The following is a 20,434-nucleotide window of genomic DNA, read 5'->3' as shown; positions in this document are numbered from 1 at the left end:
ACTCTTATACAAGCGCATGGCTATCGAACAAATCGAGCTACAAGAATCGGTTCACTTATTCCAACAGTTCCAATTGAATGCCTTGTAAACAAATTTTGTGGTTGGGTATATTCGTTCACCTATGAAACGTAATTTGATTTTAAACTTGGTACTAACCAAAGTGTCAATTTTATTTTATTACATAAAATTTGTTTAAATGAAATTAAATTAGTTGAGTATTATTACAATTATAATTAAACAGAAAAAGAGTGAGGAAAATAAAATCACAAAAATGTAGATAGATATAAGGCAAAATGTTTGAGCTTTAAGCAAACGATGCGGTAGTTTTAAGAGATTTCAAACGAAAGCTTTGATATTTTCCGCTTGATTTTTTCGCCTCGTCATGTGTAAGCAAATTTAAGTTCAAAGCATGCAATGAAAACAAATGCACATGCAATAGATTTTTGAAAAAGATAACAAAACGCAACCAAAGAATTTGACCGGCAGATTGTACATGTTATGTATGTACATATGTATGTATTTCTATTTGAACTTAATTATTCAATCAATTGCAATCGTTTGTTTGTATTTAATGCTTACTTTTAGAGACTTAAAACTTTTCCGCATATCATATTTACTTACATATATATGCATGTATGTATTATTATAAAATTGTAAATATACATTCGTATGTACATACATATATATATGTACATATATGTTTTATATATACAACATTTAAGTACATACTAAATCGAATTCTTCAGATTACAATTTCATTATATACAAAACACACCTTTTAAATGCATGTCCAATTAATTTCATTATTAAACACATACATACATACATACATACATATGTACATACTTTATATTTACACACATACATATACGTAGATATTGTGGTTTTTGGTATATAGGATTCCGCACACAATATTGTTTGTAAACACGCAGTTGTAGCTGGGTAGGCTTTACAGTTTGTATAATTTTTGATGAGAAATCGTGATGTCGTCATTTCTGACTTTTTGTCCAGGCGAAAAGTCAATTTACAACTACCAACGCACACACACACTCTCATGTAGTCACACGCACACAAGCTAAGAATGTTAGAAAAAATAAAAAATAATGTAATCGGTGAGTGCGCACACCTACAAAATATCGTGCTGATTTAATCACTTTCTTCGTCGGTTGGCACCAGCAGCAAATGCCAACTTTTACTCTCATATACACGCACACGCCCACACACCCAGACTTCTGGTTAGACCAAGACCAAGAGCCTTATGGCCAGTGGCCATTAAATGTTGCCCTAAATAAGGGGCAAGCCTTTTTTGGTCGCCTTAACTTGAGTTGTGGGTTTACAGAAGGATGTTGTAGTTTCGTGACCGAGTGCTTTTCAAGGAGAACGTCCTTTCAACCGAATAACATACTATAGTAGTCGCTGTCCCGGGAAGTGAAGAGAGTAGTCAGAGTAGTAGAGTTAGCGATAAGAGAGAGCGAGACCGAGAGCGAAAGCAAAAGAGAGAGAGCGAGAGAGAGAACAGGTGTGCTAAACTAGTCACGCAGTTGGGCATGCAATGGTCGCGCTCGCTGTTGGTTTTTTTACTCCGTGGTATACACGATATTGTCGGCTTGATTCCAGGAGATATATTTTCTGTGCCCCCAACTTGGATTGCGTCAGAGCATTACGAAAATTAATATTCGTAAGCTATGAAGTAACCCAAATAGAAACTTCATTATTTAACTGGAATCGCGCAAAGACGCACTACAAAATAAGCCTTCATGATGATTTCGTTCGAGAGTCGATTCGAAACTGGTAATATGATTTAATGCAGAACTTTAACCTCGTTAATCGAAGGGATTTCAATGTCAACCTTAACGAAGGTCAACATGTCCACACAGTCAGCCATCAGCCGTCAGCGCAGTGACCTAAACGTTGCGAAGCTACAACTAAAATAATTGCAATATAATTACTCAGGCGAATGTAGGTCAACATAAACCAACTCGGACTCGCATTTGGTGTGACGCTACTCATACATATGTATGTACATATGTACTACATAAATTATACGTTTACTAACATGCATACGAACTTGTGTTTGGCTGGACATGTTCATATGTACATACACATGTACACAGGTTCATATATGTATATGTATGTGTTTATGAATGTAATTGGTTCGCATGGGTTTAAATATAAAATTGAGAAACAAGCTTAAGTATACATATCATACTCTCATTGTTAGTAACATATTATTATGCAATGCTTAACAATTCCTGGAATGTATTGATCGTATTATCCTGTAAATGTACATATGTACACACATATGTAGTATGTTTGTACGCTACGATGATATTTAATAAGCGTAGAGACAACAATTTATTTTATAAATATTTATATATATACATACATATTTGCATGTGCATGTGTTTATGTAGTAAGAATATCTAAACATCGTGCAGATCCCGCACAAAAAGAGATGTTTTCTTTCGCCCTGTTCAACTAAATCACGAGGAATTTAATTTTTGTTGGGCCTACGCCAAGAATATTCTTTTGTTTAACGTAACAATATGAAACTTTCATCAAAATCAAGCATTAATATGTACTATATGCTTGGACATACATATGTACATAGTACATATATCCATACCTAACTATGTCCGTTTCTATCTATGCATAAGTATAATACAACCACATTTACGAAATGGCACGTGTACTTATGTATGTATGTATTATATGTGCGTATCATGAAAAGACCTTATTTATGGGATTAGGCTGGGAATTTACGATAGTACATAATTTTTATGCTTTGTCACTGAACACCAAACAAATAAAAAGTTTTGATATTAATTTTTTAAAATTCAAATCCTATGCTCTCGTTTATTATTTAGATTACGCATGTTTAGGAATTTGTTAAATATATATACATATGTACTTTGTCTTACATATCTATAGGACATATTATTTACCTTGAAATACCATCATATTGTATCTTTCTAGATTTGCTCGTATGCGAAATATTAAAAATTTCTTATTAAGATTTTATATAATATCGTTTTTGATCTGCTCATATGCAAAGAAATTAAACATTTCTTATAAAGAACATAAACAGTCAATTGATGTTTATGTTTATATCAATTGTAAATATTTATTTTAAATTTATCTGAAGCACTTAATAGAATTTAAAAATAAGACCCTTTAGTGTGAATGAAAAATCCGAATTGTGGATATTAATATAAAAAAAATCAAATATAATATTATTAGCAAATTTCTTGCGTCGATCATAGCAAAACTCTAGCGAGTCCATGCAACTGACATTAGATATTCGATTTAAAATATTATTATCAACAGTAAGTAAATTAAACAAACACACTGACTCGCTGCAAGTTCGAAGAGAAAAATATCAGAGTTTAAACTTAACAGCAAGCATTGCTCTTTGCTGTTAGACTATTGCGTATACGCAACCCAACCGATAACATTCTGCCCTGTTGTAGTTGTAGCAGTAGTTGTCGAAGTAGCAGAGCGCGCGTAATTCAAAATGTCGGCCCACAGTCAGAGTGGCGCTGTTGGGGCAGATTCAATCAGTCGGCCGCTTGCTTTCAGTCGGAGAGGTTGTCGCGCGCTTGTTATTGCGGAAGAGTTGTGTCAACGTGAGCGACGCACGATTTAAAAACGCCGACGCTCGTATGTACGCCTCAAACACAACAACATTGATGGCTTACAATCTAGGTAGCTCATAAACGAGGATGTGAGTGTGCGGGCGTATCGCGCAGGTTAAATATAAAACTCGTTCCATTCGTGTGTTGTTTTTGCGTGGTAATAACTACTAGCACTCCGGCAATATAGTAAGATTGATTTGTTATCAAATCAATCAAAATATGTAACACAAACCGATGAATGAAGTGAAGTGATTTTTAGAACGGACTTCCAGCAATCAAAAAGCCTTTTATGTGTTCTATCAAATGGATCTTCATTGTTTACGTGATGTCATGTCATTCAAATGCACTTAAGGCATAACATTCGAAGATTAATTACTAATATGAGATGAGAACATAAAACTGACCTATCTATGTTATAACTAAAAGTGTTTCACCACACTCGTAGAATTTTGAATTTCAGCGAATGTTTTAACTGTCATTTTAGGAATTTCGAGGAATTCCTTAATGACCCCAGTAATTGATGAGTTACCTTAAGTTCACGCCATCCGTTGTGAACACATCAGCATACAATCCGATTTGATTAGACTGCATAAGTGTCATTATAATTATAATCGGTCTTTTTAGACATTTGACAAGAAAACTAAATAGTAGGAGTGTGCACGATGAGTACAGCTATTTGAGGACAACGTTTTTAGAATATTTTCCTTAGCTTGTCTATATGCATGTGTGCCTGTGTGTGTATGTGTGCCCGTGCATGGCTCTGTACCAAAAATATGCGCCATTGCCGTAGTCTAACATCGTCCATTTTTACGTACGCAAATAGTTTTTGTTCTGAAAAATTGTTTATTTTTCTATACGAAAATATTTGTTGGCAAGACTTAGTTAGAGGTGACGTTTTCAAATATATCAAGTAATTTCAGTAGCCCTACGCACAAAATGGCCTTTAATAATCTTCACCAACGTCAACGTCAAACGTCAAGATCCGCTGTGCCACATGCCATTACCTAATATTCTTCTTTCGTTTTCCCCCAGAGCGGTTTCTTGTTCAGGACCCGAATATTTAAAGTAAATATTTTCGTTTGTCAATGATAAATGAAATGCTCTTCCAAGTCAAATACTTGATAGATAAATAAATGAGTTTCGCTTTCAATGGAAGACTAAATTGTGTCATTGGTTTGGATTTTATTTTGCATTAAGTATTGTTTATACGATCTTTAGACATTTTTATTGAGAAATCCTTTTGGCACTTTCCCTATATATGTATGCACAAGTGTACACATATCTTTTTTTGTGTATGGTTTATATAATATAAGAGATTAGTCTATAAAAAATTCTCGTAAAACAGACATCATCTTGTCATTGTATGATCAAACAAAAAGAAAACAGCAAAAAGATCACAACATTAGCATACATATCATTGAGCAGACATACATATATATATGAATATATATATATATATATATATATATGTATATACATACTTAGAGACAATACTTGTATATAGTACATAATGCAGAGCCGAAATGAAAATTAGAAAAAATTTGTAGCTATTTCTTTGTGTGTGCGAGCAAACCTAGTAATACATCAGACTTATTTTAGCACAAAGCCCCGAAAAAAATAAATACATAAGTAAATAAATTCATAGCCTCACTCACCAAGAAAAGATAGCAGCAGCTGCTCGAGTAACACGGGGAGGGGGCCGCGTAGTGGGGGTGCTGACTTTCGAAGGAGAAGGAGTGTGTATGAGTGTGTGTATGTGTGTGCGTGCTAAGGAGGGGAGCTCTCTGTATTAACTTTGCCGTTAGACGATCACCACTGCCTGGGGAGACGACGGACGGTTGGAGAGAATGAGACCCACACTTTATGTGCCATGAACGATATAATTCTAATTGCGAATGGGGTTTTAAATGTATCAAATAAAAATAACACAACAAAAATTAATAACCAAATTCTTAGAGGCGATATCAGAATGCTGCCGAAGCTCAAATACGCTTACCTCTAAAGTCAACTCAAGTAATGCACATACATATTTAAAAAATTATCTATTATAATTTTTCAATTTATATTCGATCTGGTTAAACATCGTTACAAAGAGAAAGCTAAGATATCTGACCATGATGATTTGCAGATCTCTTAGCGACCCATTCTACATACATAAGTTCGTACAGAACCCATTACAAAAGTATTAATAGGAAAAATGATTGTGTATCCGCCTTGTTGGCCAAGCTTTTCTGTATTCTAAATGTGTCTCAGCTTTCTTAGTTTCAGTCGATTTACACTATAGTATCAATTGCTTCGGCGTGTGACGAGTACATTAGTGGCCCAGTTCCTTTGATATTGGTATCTTAATAATATCCAAAGAGCGAGTCGCTTGCTCTATAATACTATATACTCCTATGCGATGTGTATGTAGCTATCCGCACTCATTTAGTTGGGCGGTCGAACACAAGCATACTATTCTATTTACACTGCTGGCAGTCCATCAGCCAAAAACCATCAGCTATCAACCAGCCGTCAGATGTCGAATGTGCATTTAAAATCCATTACGCTATATTTAGTGGCATTTCTTGCCATTGTTCCATTCCATTTTCATTTATTAGACGATAAACAAGTGCACCATGTTTCCCCCCTTTCAAGACAGGTAGTTTCTATAGTAGAGTCCCCGACACCGGCACCGACCCATGCCCATGCCCATATTCTTGGTTTGTGGTTCTCACTTTGTGTCTGTGTCAGTCTATCTGTCGCTGTATGTGTGTCTGTGTGCGCGACTGTTGGATTTTGACAGTGCGTCGCTAAAAGCAACAACAAATTTACAAATGAACACAAGACTACTGATTCTAGTTGGGATGCTAAGATGTTCTCAGTGTACACCATGAAATAATATCACAAAGTTTCACACAAAACTTTGCAAGCGCATTTCTTACAGTAAATCCTTTCGGAACATTTGCATTTTTCCACATTTATATACATTTATTTACATTCATATGTATCTACAAAGCTATCAGCATTTTTCAAGTTGAATTTTAGATATACAACGGAATTGGAGCCCATAAGGCACATTTGATTTGCTTTCCCCATTTTGTTAACGTCCCACTGTTAATGTCTCATTAACATGCAGACGTTAAATTATACATAAGCATTTAATGAAATCAACAAAGTACTTTTGCAAACCTTGACATCATGAAATCTTCGCAAATCTATATTTGCTCTAAAATTTAAATACTTCTGCTTTACGTAAAACTTGATTTTTCTCACAAGTATCGCGGTTTATTATAAAGTTTTCTACAAACTAAATGGGGAAATGAAGTAATTTGATAACTGGAAAAGAAATAGCAACAATTAAGGATTAATTGCGAACTTGAAACAATTTATTGTACAACACATGCAATAAAATTTCCATTAAATTTACTTTAGTATTTATTTGACTGAAATCGAAATTGGTGGTAATATATTTATTAATGCCGAAATACCCGAATGTTGGCCAGCATTTTGTGTTTTAACCCATTGTACGAGGCGTAAAATCACAACGATTTGTTAATAGATAAACAAAACAAAAGCAACCAAAGTAAAATCAAATTCCGAATTTCAAATAAACGCGTCGAAAGTGGCAGACAGCACTGAACTAATCTACCTATCGTGTACTCGTAGTCTACAGATACATATATGCAACCATATACATATATGTACATATATATAAATTTATGACAAATTCGTTATGTATGGTTCGCATAAACGTAAACGTGAACGTAAACGTAAACAATGAAGATGTAGTTTGAAAATAAATGGCATTCGTCTGGTAAAACAGAACAAAAGCCAAGCAAAACTGAATGATTACTATAAAATTTGTAATTTAAAATTGTATAACCTAATTAAGATATTAAAGCGCTGATTGTGAGTGAAATATATGCATGCAATATATGTATGTGTGTGCGCATCAATTGACGTAAAAAATAAGTAGTAACACACAAAAAAGAATCAAAAGAAACTAGAGACTCAACATGCAGAATTCAGCGTCTTCTTGTGCCTGGTACTTGCCCTGGTCGTTGGCTGCCCAGCAGCACCAACATAAGCTCTTGGCAATGCAATCGCCGTTTGCTGACAAAGTGGCCACCGTTACGCCACCGGGCGCCATCTACGCGCCACCACATCAATTGCAACAGCAACAGCAGCAGCAGCAGCATCCACAGCATCACCTGCAGCAACAACAGCATCAGCAGCATCAGCATCATCAACAGCATCAACAGCAGCAGCAACAACATCAACAGCAGCAGCAACACTCACCGAATACGGCGGCAGCACCGCCCACAAATTATCAACAGCCCACACTGCATCCCAGTGCTGGAACCCATTTCCCCCCCCCCATGGCAGCCGCTTTCAATTTCACCCAGTCGCTGCTGAACGCCGCCCAGACGCCCAGCTATCCAGGACAGTTGACACAAGGCACGCAGCACAGTCACTCCCAGACTCAACAGCTGCTGCAGTCGACGATGTTCTCGCCGCTTTCGCTGGGCGCCTATTACAATCCCATGGCCGCAGCAGCGGCAGCCGGAGCTGCAGGCGCGAATCATGCTGCGTATGGCGGCGTATCCTTGTCCGCGGCACAGCAGCAAGCGCTCTTGGCGGCTGCCTCAGTGGCAGCCACAACGCCAGCAGCCCTCATGCCACAGACAACACATGCCCAGATGCCGGTCCCAGTTCCAGTGCAGGTGCCTGTTCCAGTGCCGCGTCCAGCTCCGCCAGCTGCTGCATGTGCCCTTGTGCAGCCGATGAGCTGCATGCCGCAGGATCTGCAGCATCTCTCTTCCATTAATCTCAATCTGGGTGGCGTGATGGCGCTAAGGAACCACACATCTGCCTCAGGCCTCACAACTATAAAATCGCTACCAAATGGCGCCGCCGCTTTGACGATTAACCGAAAGGTATGTGAAAGCTGGTTAGTGATAACTTACTATATTGTAAGCTATACTCAGTCTTTATATTATTATTCAATTTTTTATTAACTATATATGTATATGTACACTTGAATATAAATCTTTTTTATTCGAATCTTATAAACTACATAATATGAAAGAAGAAATGATGTCACTAGGTTGATCAGACTGTCTATCTGCTTGTTATTTTTGCACCCAGATCAAGTTTGTTTTAAATTGTTACCCCTTCCGAACTTGCAATTCATAGAAAAACGAATAGGAATCATTGTGAAGCTAGAATTTTTGTACATACAATAATAATACTGTAGTTGTATTTATGATTTCTGAAAATATTGATGCATCTAGATAAAACTTGAGGAAGTTATTTAGGAAATTGTTTTGTATGCAAAAAAAGCCTACTGCAATACCAAACATAACATCCGGTATATTTTAGTATTTTGTGATATATGAAGTTTGTATACTTGGAGAATATGGTGCTATTTAAAATGAGTATTTCACTCGATTGTAGCTATCTTAGCCCTCTTTAAGTATAATATTTCGTCGTATGTCGTTGTCATAAACGGTCGACACTTTCTTACTTATTGGCATTCCCACTATCTAAGAAGTTATAACATATTCACACTAAAAGCACTTTCAGTGGACTTTTCCATTCAAATAAAGTCTACATCCAGCAATTGGAAAACTTTAACTTGACGACATTTAATCAAACGAAAGCCTCGTAAGCGGTATGTCATGATTTCTGATTTGTGTCCAACGCGACAGACTTTGCCTCAGCACCAGCCTCAGTCTCAGCGACAGCATCAACCTGAGCATCGGCTACAGCATGAGCCACCTGCAATCAAGCACTTGAGCGAAGGTCATCGAGACACAATTGATGTCAGTGGCTGTGAGAGGCAGCTGCTGTTTACGTTGAAATGAGCCGTGCTCTTGAACCATAAGTAAACTACATACACGTATGTACATACATACATACATATGTACATAGATATACAGAGACAATCGGACTGATAGACAGACTAACCGACGGGTCGGACGGGTATAAATATGTAAAATCACGGGTGCTCATCATTGCCCCCGGATAATGATTTATCGTTAGTTGTGAGCCGTCGTGTTCAAGTTGAATTGTTCAATAGATGTTTACATAAAATACCTAATGTATGTACATTTGCACGAGGGTCTTACAGCCATCCGGCTTTTATTTTATAAAACTATTCAAACAATGCGCTGTCTCTACAAAACACTTCGAGTTGAAGTTTGTTTGCAAGGTGTTGTACTAGGTGCAGCAATAATAATTAAAAGCTGGAAGCTGTTGTCTCTCCAAAGAAATCAAATCTCAAATATGTGTATACATTTGTATATGCATGCTGATGTAATTGATCATTTCTATAACTTGGCCGACTATAACCGGTTTGAAGAAGCGGATTCTATAAAAATAGCCGAGCTTAAGCGAACCAACTTACTCAACAATTATCTAAAGCTTGAGATGTACAAAAAATACAGTCAATTTTCACATCGAAAATGTAATTCTATTTAAGATGACAACGAGAATAATAACAATGCATCGACGAATTTAAGATTTTTTTTTTTTGTTTAATTGATGCTTGATTCTAAGAAAATATAAAATTTTTGAAAGTACATATAGAAGTAGTTGTAGTTAATAAACAATTAAACAATGAATCATTTGCGTGCTCAATCAGCATCCATTTCATTTAATATTATACGAAAGTGTATATTTTCATCGAACAAATTAGGAACTAAATGTATTGTGATTCAATTTATAATTAGATGAACGTTTCAACAAAGAAATCGTTAGTTGAAAAACAAAGTGGAATTTTAGCGGATGTATAAACTAAACAGACTAAAGAGTCGAATTCAAACATTAGGACATGACGCTACACTTACGATAACATAAGTAGCAAAGTTTTGTAAATTTCGTGGATATGTGTGTTGTGCTATATTGTATAGTATTGTAGATACATAGCTCAAGTGGGTCCAAATTGAAGTGGATATGGATGTGGATGTGGAGAGGCATTATGTCAAAACTGCATCATGAAAACCCGACTATGACTATGCGTAATCCAACTGCGGAGTTGTAACGCTTTGGACATTCACTTTAATAGACTTTAAACCAAGTAATTTACAAGATTGTAATCAGAAATTGCTTATTACGATTTCCATTGTACTACTTGTTTAAATGTGAATGTGAATGTGGATGTGAGCGTGAGTATGAATGTGTTGAGGTGTTTTCTATAATTGCCAAATACATCGAGTTTTATACAATACTCGCGCACAATACATAATAATATCGCTTAACTGCCAAGTAATGGCAGCAGGAGTATGAAGTAAGATGATATCATATAAAAACCAAAACAAACAAGTAAGAAAGCTACAGTCGAGTGTGCTCGACTGTGAGATACCCGCTACCCATTTTTAATAAAAGCAAAATATTGCGGTTTGATTTTCAAAATATACCGAATATACTGCAAAAATACTAAAAATATACCAAATGGTATATTTGGTATATCGATATAGTACACCATTCAAAATATACCATAGACGGCACAATGTACCAAATTGTCGGCCAAAGCAACTCAGACCCTAGTAAGTAGGCGTTTTTGCCCATACAAAAGTATTTCTTTAATAACTTCCACAATTTTTATCTGATCGTAACCAAATTTTCAGGAATCATAACTACTATAGTTATTATTGTATATACCAAAATTCGATTTTTTTGATTCGCGGGGGCGGAAGTGGGCGTGGCAAAAATTTGAAACAAACTTGATCTGCGTGCAAACATAACAAATACTGTCGAAAAAAAATTATAGCTCTATCTCTTATAGTCTCTGAGATCTAGGTGTTCATACGGACAGACGGACAGACACACAGACGGACAGACGGACATGGCTATATCGTCTCGGCTGTTGACGCTGATCAAGAATATATATACTTTATAGGGTCGGAGATGCCTCCTTCTACCTGTTACATACATTTCCTGCCGGCACAAAGTTATAATACCCTTCTACCCTATGGGTAGCGGGTATAAAAAAGCAACAAATGTAATTACGCTTTGATGTTTAATAAATAAATACAAGTACTAATGCCATTTATAAGCCAAACAAGCTAACCTGCAATCTCCCTGTGCCTTGGCTTGCTTCTTACAAAGACCTTTCAGATTTTCCGCATCGCTACGCATTTTGTTGGTCGTTATTTCTGCAGTCATTTCAGAGTCTTTTGAAATGCAATGATTTCACGAGACGTGTGCTGCGGCAGTACGGTGCGGTGCGATGCGGTGCGATGCGGTGCTGTGAGCGGTAAACGTTGACTGAGTTGGTCAAGGTTTTCCACATAGCCCCATAAAGTAGCCACAACTGTGTGAGTTAGAGCCAAGCGCTATTTTGCCTTTTCTTTGTTGTTTACAAAAATTCATAATACGCATGTTAAATGTGGACACCCCAAACCCCTCTCTCACCTCCTACTCCCCTACTCTCTATTCTCGGCCGTCTTAAAGTAGTAATATTCATACAACTAACACATGAGATATATTTACTAAAGAGTAGTGGCCCTTGAAAACGAGTTGAGGCAGTCGCTGCAACTACCGTCAAGTTATTAAGATACGACTAAAGACTCAAGATATCACACTGAAAAAGTCCACGTGTAACATAAATGCTTCTCTATTGTATACAAAATAGAATAAAAATATATGCAAAGAGGAAATAGTGATATAATATTACAAATGATTTGCTCTAAGTGTAATTATTTAGTGCAAATCTGTCTTTTCTTTGGTAGATTCATGTACTTACATACATATGTATGTATATACTAATGTGAACAGCATTGTAATAATGTTTGCATCTCTTCTCGTCTTTGTTAATGTTTCCAATTCATCATTATTCTTGCATTTTGACACATATCTGAATAATTGCTAGAATATATTATAACTAGCCAGAAATCAACTGTCGAATGTGCCCGACGGTGAGATACCCGCTACCCATTTTCAATTAAACCTTTTTCTACAAATATACCAAATGAAAAATCACAACTCTAGCTTCGAAATAACGTTTGTTTCTCGATATGCTGTCGAAAATAATATCTCTCTGTCTATAAGTCTGTGAGATCTAGGTGTTCATACAGACGGACAGACAGACAGACAGACATGGCTATATCGTCTTGGCTGTTGATGCTGATATCTAATATTTACTTGATAGGGTCGGAGATGCAATGTTCTACCCTATGGATAGCGGGTATAAAAACTATAAAGAGAAATAGTAATTTTCAAAACAACAACATTCAGAACACAAAATTTGGTTATTTGTAATACGATATTCCACACGCAAACAAGTTTTAATTTGACAATGTCGAAGAAATAAGAAGGCTCTACGTTGGTACGTTTTCATGTACTCGACTATAAATTTGGTAGCACGAGTTTATATACTACATCTGTAATATACACAATTTGAATAAAATGGTTTTGATACAGGCTATCTAAACATAATGTTTTGTAAACAATTTAGCTTGCGTAAAAAAGACTTTTCGGAAATTTATTTTGCTGCAGGCTAAAAAAATAAATATCGAAATGGTATGAGTATAGGAAAAGGTGGAAAAGGCAGGGAACTGGTAATTATCTTTCGATTCTGGCAGTCTCCGGATCTTGAGCAAGCCAAGTAGTAAATTGTATATACAAAGAAACCAAATAAACGCGGTTAATGCTGCAAGCCTAAACAGTATTTTCGTAATAGAAATAAGTTGACTTGCAACTACTTTCCTTTCATGGCAGAATTGCAGAACTAGAATTTACAGTAATGGCGATTCAAACGCTATGTCAACTGTTGCATGTCCATCAGATATGGGCACTCAGACTGAAGACAGAGCATACTTTGTGCAATGAAAAATCTTTATGTCTCTGATCTAATTACCAACAGGATTCCTCATAAGCAGGTTTTATTTGCTGATGGCCTAAGACAAGTTTTTAGTGAGAAATGAAAAAAGAAATATAAATGAAATCCCAGAAGAAGGAGCACATTAGGTTTGGTTTGGCGCGCAAACAATCTATTTCGAGTGTTAGCTGTTCTTGAAAATATTTTCAAAATTTGCTAATTAACCGAATCGTGATCACGTGCTGCAGTCAGTCGCCTTCCAGATGCCGAGCACGCATTTGCCACACTCGCCGCACGCCCCCGCTGAATACATATGTAGATGTGTATGTAGCACCTAATGGAATTGAGTGAAGAAAGATTCTGTCGCATCTGCTCCTACACACGCGTCTTGCGTGTACCTTGCCCCCGTTGAGCTGGCGTCGCCCCTCTGCTCCGATCTGATACGATACCCGATGTGGGTGTAGGCGAAACACACATAAATATTAGCTGAGACTTGGCCACCGACAGACAGACAGACTGATGGAACGCCTCGTCCACGATGCTTTTCGCTTTGGAACAATATGAAAATTGCCGACTAAACTTAGGATCATTCAATGCACATTCATGTATATGTACATATATGATAATATGTACATACATATATAATACGTAGATACGAGTATGTGAATGGTCGTTTGCCAAGATCGCTGGCAACAGGTCTCTGCCGTTGAATGATTCAATTAATTTCTCAAGTCTCTTTATATGAACATCATCTCATGGATGAGTGGAGCAAACACAGAGAATCATACTTATCAGCACGTGTGTGTGTGTGTGGGCAGAGTTCAAACAATTTTCATTCATTTCATTTTTCTGTTCTTTTTATCTTTTTTTGTTTATTTGCATTCAATATGAATATGAATATAAATGATTATTGATTATTATGATCTTGTTGTATTAATTAGAAATCATCTAAATTGCAGTGTGTAAATTGTAAATACGAGTATTTCAGGCGTAGAACGTGTTAGTAGTATAATTGGCTAATATACTATACTTGTATATGTACTATGTAGTCTACATAATGATATCAGAGCTAAATATAAAACCAAATTTGAGAATCCGAGACTTGTGTCGACTGTGTCTTTTGTGTCTACCATGCTCAGGGCTTGTGGGATCTTGGCGCATTATTATTCTTCTTCTTTTTTTTTTGGTTTTGGTTTTGAATGTGTGCACATGTGAGACGAAGATGCTATGTAACTGTAACGAGACGAAAAAATGCATTCTTCCGCCCATCGAAGATCTAATACTCTACAGCAATATCGCAGTTCATAGTAGCAGAGAAGACAGAACAAGCTATGAGAATATATATCAATACTGCATAAATCGTTCTTAACGGAATAATGCACAACAACAAGGCGCATCGCAAGGGTATTTACTGCTGCTCAAGCCAAACTGCCAAACTGCCAAACAAGCTAACTCAACTCGCTACCGCCGACCGCCGACCATCATGTCCCGGTCGAAGTGGTCGCGGCGGGTCTCCTGTGCTCCGTTGCCCTCCCGCGCAGCTTTTTTCGGACTTGCCGCATGTTTCCATCATTTGTTGGGCGCACTGCCAATGAAAGCAAAGACAAAAGTCAGCCAGCCAACATTCACTCAACGGAGTCCGCGAAAGAGACAACTAACTGAAATGCAAGTATCTATTCCAAAGTATCTACAGACACACGTCTTCTATGCATCTGTGTCTACACATACATACGTTTATATATACATCTAAATCAGCAACAGCAACAGCAGCAGCAGCAACAGTTTGCATATGTATGTGACTGCATTTGTCTATAAATTACATTATACAATGTACATTGTACAATGCACAAACACCGTTACCATATTTGAGTACAAATGCTATATGTATACCAATATGTACATAAGGTGTAGAGTGCACGATGGACCACTTGAGAGCATGTGAATGTAGCCAGGAATACGGTGATCAAATTATGAAAAGATAAAAATGCCAGACGCCAAAAAGTATAAATATTGTTGATGGTTTCCGAAACTTGAGTTGCTGACTTGCCATACCTACGTCAGACCACTCGATTTGTCTTCTTGAGTGCCTGAAAACATATATTTCGAAAACAAACCACAAAATCTTTTATACGGATCTAGAACAACGGAATTGTCATGCATTTTCGTTTTCTATAAATTAAATACGTAATCTTTGCATTTAACTCCACCAAAATCTTTACGACATAATCCTTGAAATAATGTGGTAGTCTTAAAACTGAGTATGGGTGTATTAATAGATATTCATTTGTGTTACATTTTGTTTTTCATTACTTTTTAACATATTCTCGATCCATGTATTTATCGGGCTATGCGCTTCGTTACACAAATCCACATTCATTTGTGTCCTTGCTTTTCAACTTTCAGCTGAATGCAGTAAGCGAATCAGAGAAACAGAAACTTAAAATTCCGGAGAAAAGGAAAACTGAAGACACTGAGCAAATCAAAGATTTAAAAAAGGTAGAACAAACACATTTATACATTTATACATTGACTTTTGAGACATTTGATTACGCCATCATTTTCATTCACAATTCAGGCAAAACTCGAGACAAAGGCATTGAAAGCGAAAAGACCTGGATTTACGGATGAAAGATATCAGGAAACATCTTATTATACTGAAAATGGTGAGTAAATATTTAAAATGTTTTCCTATATTTGTTCACGTTAAGAATTCAATTTTATACATATAGGTCTTAGAAAAGTTTATCCCTATTATTTCACCTTCACGACCTTCACTAAGGGACGTTGGGTGGGCGAAAAGATTCTTGATATATTCTCAAAGGAGTTTCGAGCTCATCCAGCTGAGGAATATGAACGCTGTATTCAAACAGGCACATTAACCGTCAATTTCGAGAAGGTGCCCATCGATTATCGGCTCAAACATAATGATTTGTTAGCCAATATTGTGCACAGGTAAATGGCATTTGAATAAAAATATGTCTTAGTCAATACAATTTTTTAGAAATTTGTGAACGTGTTTCATTGTCATAAATTGAATTAAGTTTTCTCATTTACTTTTTATGAGTGTATTTAATTAATATAATAAAATAAAAGTACTTGACCTGCTTCTGTATTCAACAACAAACATTCGCGGTTGTTCTCTGTTAACGCCAACATTTAAAGGCGTCATTTATAGTATATTGAAACCGGTCAAAACAGTAACTCAATGACGGGAACTCTAACTTTGTTAACTTCTTTGTAACATACATATTATAATACAACACGTATATATACCAAAAAGAGGTAAAGTAAATGAACTGAGCTGTGAATTTTCTCTACAAGAAGAAAGCATAATGTTTGTCTAAGAAGCATACACATTGCCATAAGAGTCCGATATGACATGGATATCTACATACTATATATATAACATCTATCTATTTGTTTTTCTGGAAGCGCCAAATGTTACAAAGATCTAACTAAATATGCGCACTTATCAATACTCGTATCTTTGCAGACACGAAGTGCCCGTCACTTGCCAACCAATCACAATTGTGCATATGGATGAGGACATTGTGGTTGTTAATAAACCGGCCTCTATACCCGTAAGTGGCTTTAACGACCGCCATATTACGTAAATTACAAGCTATAGAATTAACAACTTTTAGCGATAAAATATGCCTATTAACAGTCCGAGTCTAGATAAAACATGTTCTATTCACTTATCGAATACTTTACCTTGCCTTAACCTCTATATAATTCTTGCACATTCCTTTATAATCCGCCTATGTTTATATGCTTAGGTTCATCCGTGTGGCCGATACAGACATAATACGGTCGTCTTTATACTTGCCAAGGAGTTCAATCTAAAGAATCTTCGCACTATTCATCGTCTTGATCGATTGACTTCTGGTCTATTGCTATTTGGTCGTAGTCCAAAGAAGGCGCGCCAAATGGAACAGCAGATCCGAAACAGGCAGGTGGAGAAGGAGTATATCTGTCGAGTAGAAGGCAACTTTCCAGAGTACGTGTACATATGTGTATTAACTAAAAAGAACATTTGCAATATGTATGTGTTTTCGATTTATAGTGGCGTTGTAGAATGCAAGGAACCAATTGAGGTGGTCAGCTATAAGATTGGCGTCTGCAAGGTATCGCAAAAGGGCAAGGATTGCACCACAACCTTTCAAAAGCTTTCCCAAAACGGAACCACAAGCGTAGTTCTCTGTAAGCCACTCACAGGGCGCATGCATCAGATACGAGTGCACTTGCAATATTTGGGTAAGATTCTATCGAGTATTGTATTACAAATTTTATTTATTGATTACGTTTGGCTTGATTATTTTTAGGCTACCCAATACTTAACGATCCGTTGTACAATCATGAAGTATTTGGACCGCTAAAAGGTCGCTCTGGAGATATTGGTGGCAAAAGTGACGATGAACTAATACGAGATCTCATTAACATACACAATGCTGAAAACTGGTTAGGAATAGATTGTGACTCTGACATATCATTGTTCAAAAATTCGAAAGATGAAACTGATCTGGAAAGCTTAAGCAGTGATCAAACTTTTGGTAAGTCTACATACCTCTCCAGACAATATTGAAGGTGTTCTTCCTTCATGACATCATGAACTATAATTTTTTTTTGTCCTTACAGCCGTACATAACAGTGATGACGATGTTGGCATTAATTCACGCGAAACCACACCACCCATTGCCGAAAATCAACAAAATGTAGAGCCAGTTAAGCTGCAATCACAACAACCATGTACAAATAGCAATCAAGGATTCGTAGGCAAAGCTGATGAGCAGTCCACCCCAGTTGCAGTACAACAGAGCACAGATGGTCCACAAGCCAGCGCTGGAAATGCACTCGAAGTCCCGTTGGCGTCAGATAAAGTTGTTATCGATAAGCATTGCTACGAATGCAAAGTGCACTATCGCGACCCTAAACCCAAGGATCTCGTCATGTACTTGCATGCATGGAAATACAAGGTGATATTAACTGAACATAACATCATGAAGTAGACATATGAGGCTAACACAGAATTTGGTTCTTTTTCAGGGACCTGGTTGGGAGTATGAAACCGAACTTCCATCCTGGGCACTTGAGGAATGGAACGAATGCGACTTAACCTCAGATAAAGTTGTGAATTAATTATCTGCAATAGATTCTATAATCAATAAGTGGCTTCTCAGATACATACATACTGATGCTTAAGCTTCTAGCATCAAAAGTCCTCTCGAAACGCTTCACTCCATACAATGATGAACCAAACAGAAGAACAAAATAGTGCAATTAATATCGACCAAGCTATTCATTTATATGTACTATAGTGTATACATTTAAATATGTACTTATATACCATATATGATGAAGACAAACTGACCAAAAATATGTTTAATTGTAATCTGTCAACAGAAATTCTAAATAACATACATATATATGAAAAATGTGCCTTTTAAATTGGTATAAACATAAGATTAAATGCACATTTGTAGACACATGCCTACATACTCGTATAATAACTAGTGTAGGTACGCATATCAAAATAATCAAATTGTTGCTTTACTTAGATGTTTTCATATAGTGAATTTTATTGGTACTCCCTTTTAGGCGATTAAATGTATATTACAAAAAAAAAATAATGATATTTCAAAAGTCAAATCAAAACTCTACAAACCATTCAATCAAATAAAATAATAAATTTAAGAGAATAAATGAAAAGACATGCAATACAATTTCAAGTTTTCTATACACAAGTAGATCTACACATAAACTGTATAAGTATGCAGTTTTATATATGTATACAAATATGCGTAAATCTGTCGAACCATTGAAAATCTTATCGGAATTGAAAATAAGTAGAATCATAATCGAAAGGTTCCAATCAGCTTATAAGCTTATTATTTCCCTTAAGAGATCGAGCAATAATTCGTGCCCTTCATAAATTACGTATTAAAAATGATAATGGAAAGAAAGAATAATAGATAATTTTATATAAACTACATTAGACGAATAAGTGCAATTTATTATACATAAATATACATATGCTATATTATCAATAAATTTTACAAATGTTTCATAGAAACATGTTTTATTCTCAAGTATTTTAACGTATGGTATTGAAAGGGTCAATGGGAATATTAGCAATATTTCAATTTGAGGCTGTTCATGTTATGGAATACAAAAATTGTAGATTTGGTCTGGGCGTAAAGCTCTGTAGAAGTCCAGCAAATCGCTTAAAACGGCCAAGGAATATCTTCTGTTATGGATAAATTCACTTAACATAAATTTTCAGCATCAAAATTTAATTAAATGCAAACAAGTGAAATATTTAGTGATGAACTTTTTTCATAACATGAAAAACTCATTTGAGAACTCACCAAACTCCATAGCGAATACTTGCATAGCCCAAAATAACTGTATTTATGTATGTACATATATATGTATATATGTACATGCCCTTATTTAGTGTGGAACAGGACTTGGGGTCCCTCTTAGGCGTCCACTGCGCAAGCAGCGAAAAGTTTTTTTAAGGCACTTACAAGGGGTTGTGGATGCTGCAGAGAAAATTAAATTTAATTAACGTAGCAGCAAAATTAAAAATGCATGTTACAAAATAAAATGCAATAAATTGGAAATTCAACTGGTCTGTTAGAAAACTCCACTACTACGAAAATCGTTAACATGACCCTACATTTAGTCAAACCAGTGAGAGGATAATGCACTTACGGGCCACTCAACTTGCTGAATTATTGAGCAAAGTGTAATTAAAATGAAAATAACACGTCGGAATTGTTCAAAATTAAATAAGTTTTCTAATGCAGCTCACGGCCACTCCGGGCGAATATAAAAACTACTGGAATTGCTTGCTTTTATACCAACTACCAATGGGGTGGAAGGGGATTCTAACTTAGTGGAAACAGAATACGTATCCATCACTCATAAGCAGGTATAAAATACATACATTTGTATGTATGTACATATGTATATATTCTTGATCAGATAC

The 20,434-nt window shown here is 36.2% G+C and overlaps 1 protein-coding gene across 5 annotated transcripts; it reads left to right on the top strand.

Moving 5' to 3' along the window:
* Positions 1–3,543: 3,543 nt before the first annotated feature.
* LOC133840293 (pseudouridylate synthase RPUSD2-like) lies at positions 3,544–19,341 on the top strand. Of its 5 annotated transcripts, none has more exons than XM_062272074.1 (11): positions 3,552–3,705; positions 7,510–8,554; positions 15,844–15,936; positions 16,016–16,103; positions 16,170–16,392; positions 16,934–17,021; positions 17,220–17,440; positions 17,507–17,697; positions 17,766–17,993; positions 18,079–18,416; positions 18,487–19,341. In XM_062272074.1, the coding sequence occupies exons 2-11, from the start codon at positions 7,634–7,636 to the stop codon at positions 18,577–18,579; spliced, it is 2,484 nt and encodes an 827-aa protein (XP_062128058.1). In that variant the 5' UTR covers positions 3,552–3,705; positions 7,510–7,633; the 3' UTR covers positions 18,580–19,341. The 5 variants fall into 5 exon arrangements, with proteins under 5 accessions (XP_062128066.1, XP_062128058.1, XP_062128048.1 ...); XM_062272064.1 differs by having other exon boundaries at positions 3,552–3,724; XM_062272056.1 differs by having other exon boundaries at positions 3,552–3,792; positions 7,519–8,554.
* Positions 19,342–20,434: the final 1,093 nt, after the last annotated feature.

This window comes from Drosophila sulfurigaster, chromosome 2L, assembly GCF_023558435.1.
Source record: "Drosophila sulfurigaster albostrigata strain 15112-1811.04 chromosome 2L, ASM2355843v2, whole genome shotgun sequence".
Lineage (NCBI taxonomy): Eukaryota > Metazoa > Arthropoda > Insecta > Diptera > Drosophilidae > Drosophila > Drosophila sulfurigaster.
The sequence above is the reverse complement of the archived record's forward strand: the minus strand, read 5'-3'. Positions and strand labels throughout refer to the sequence as shown.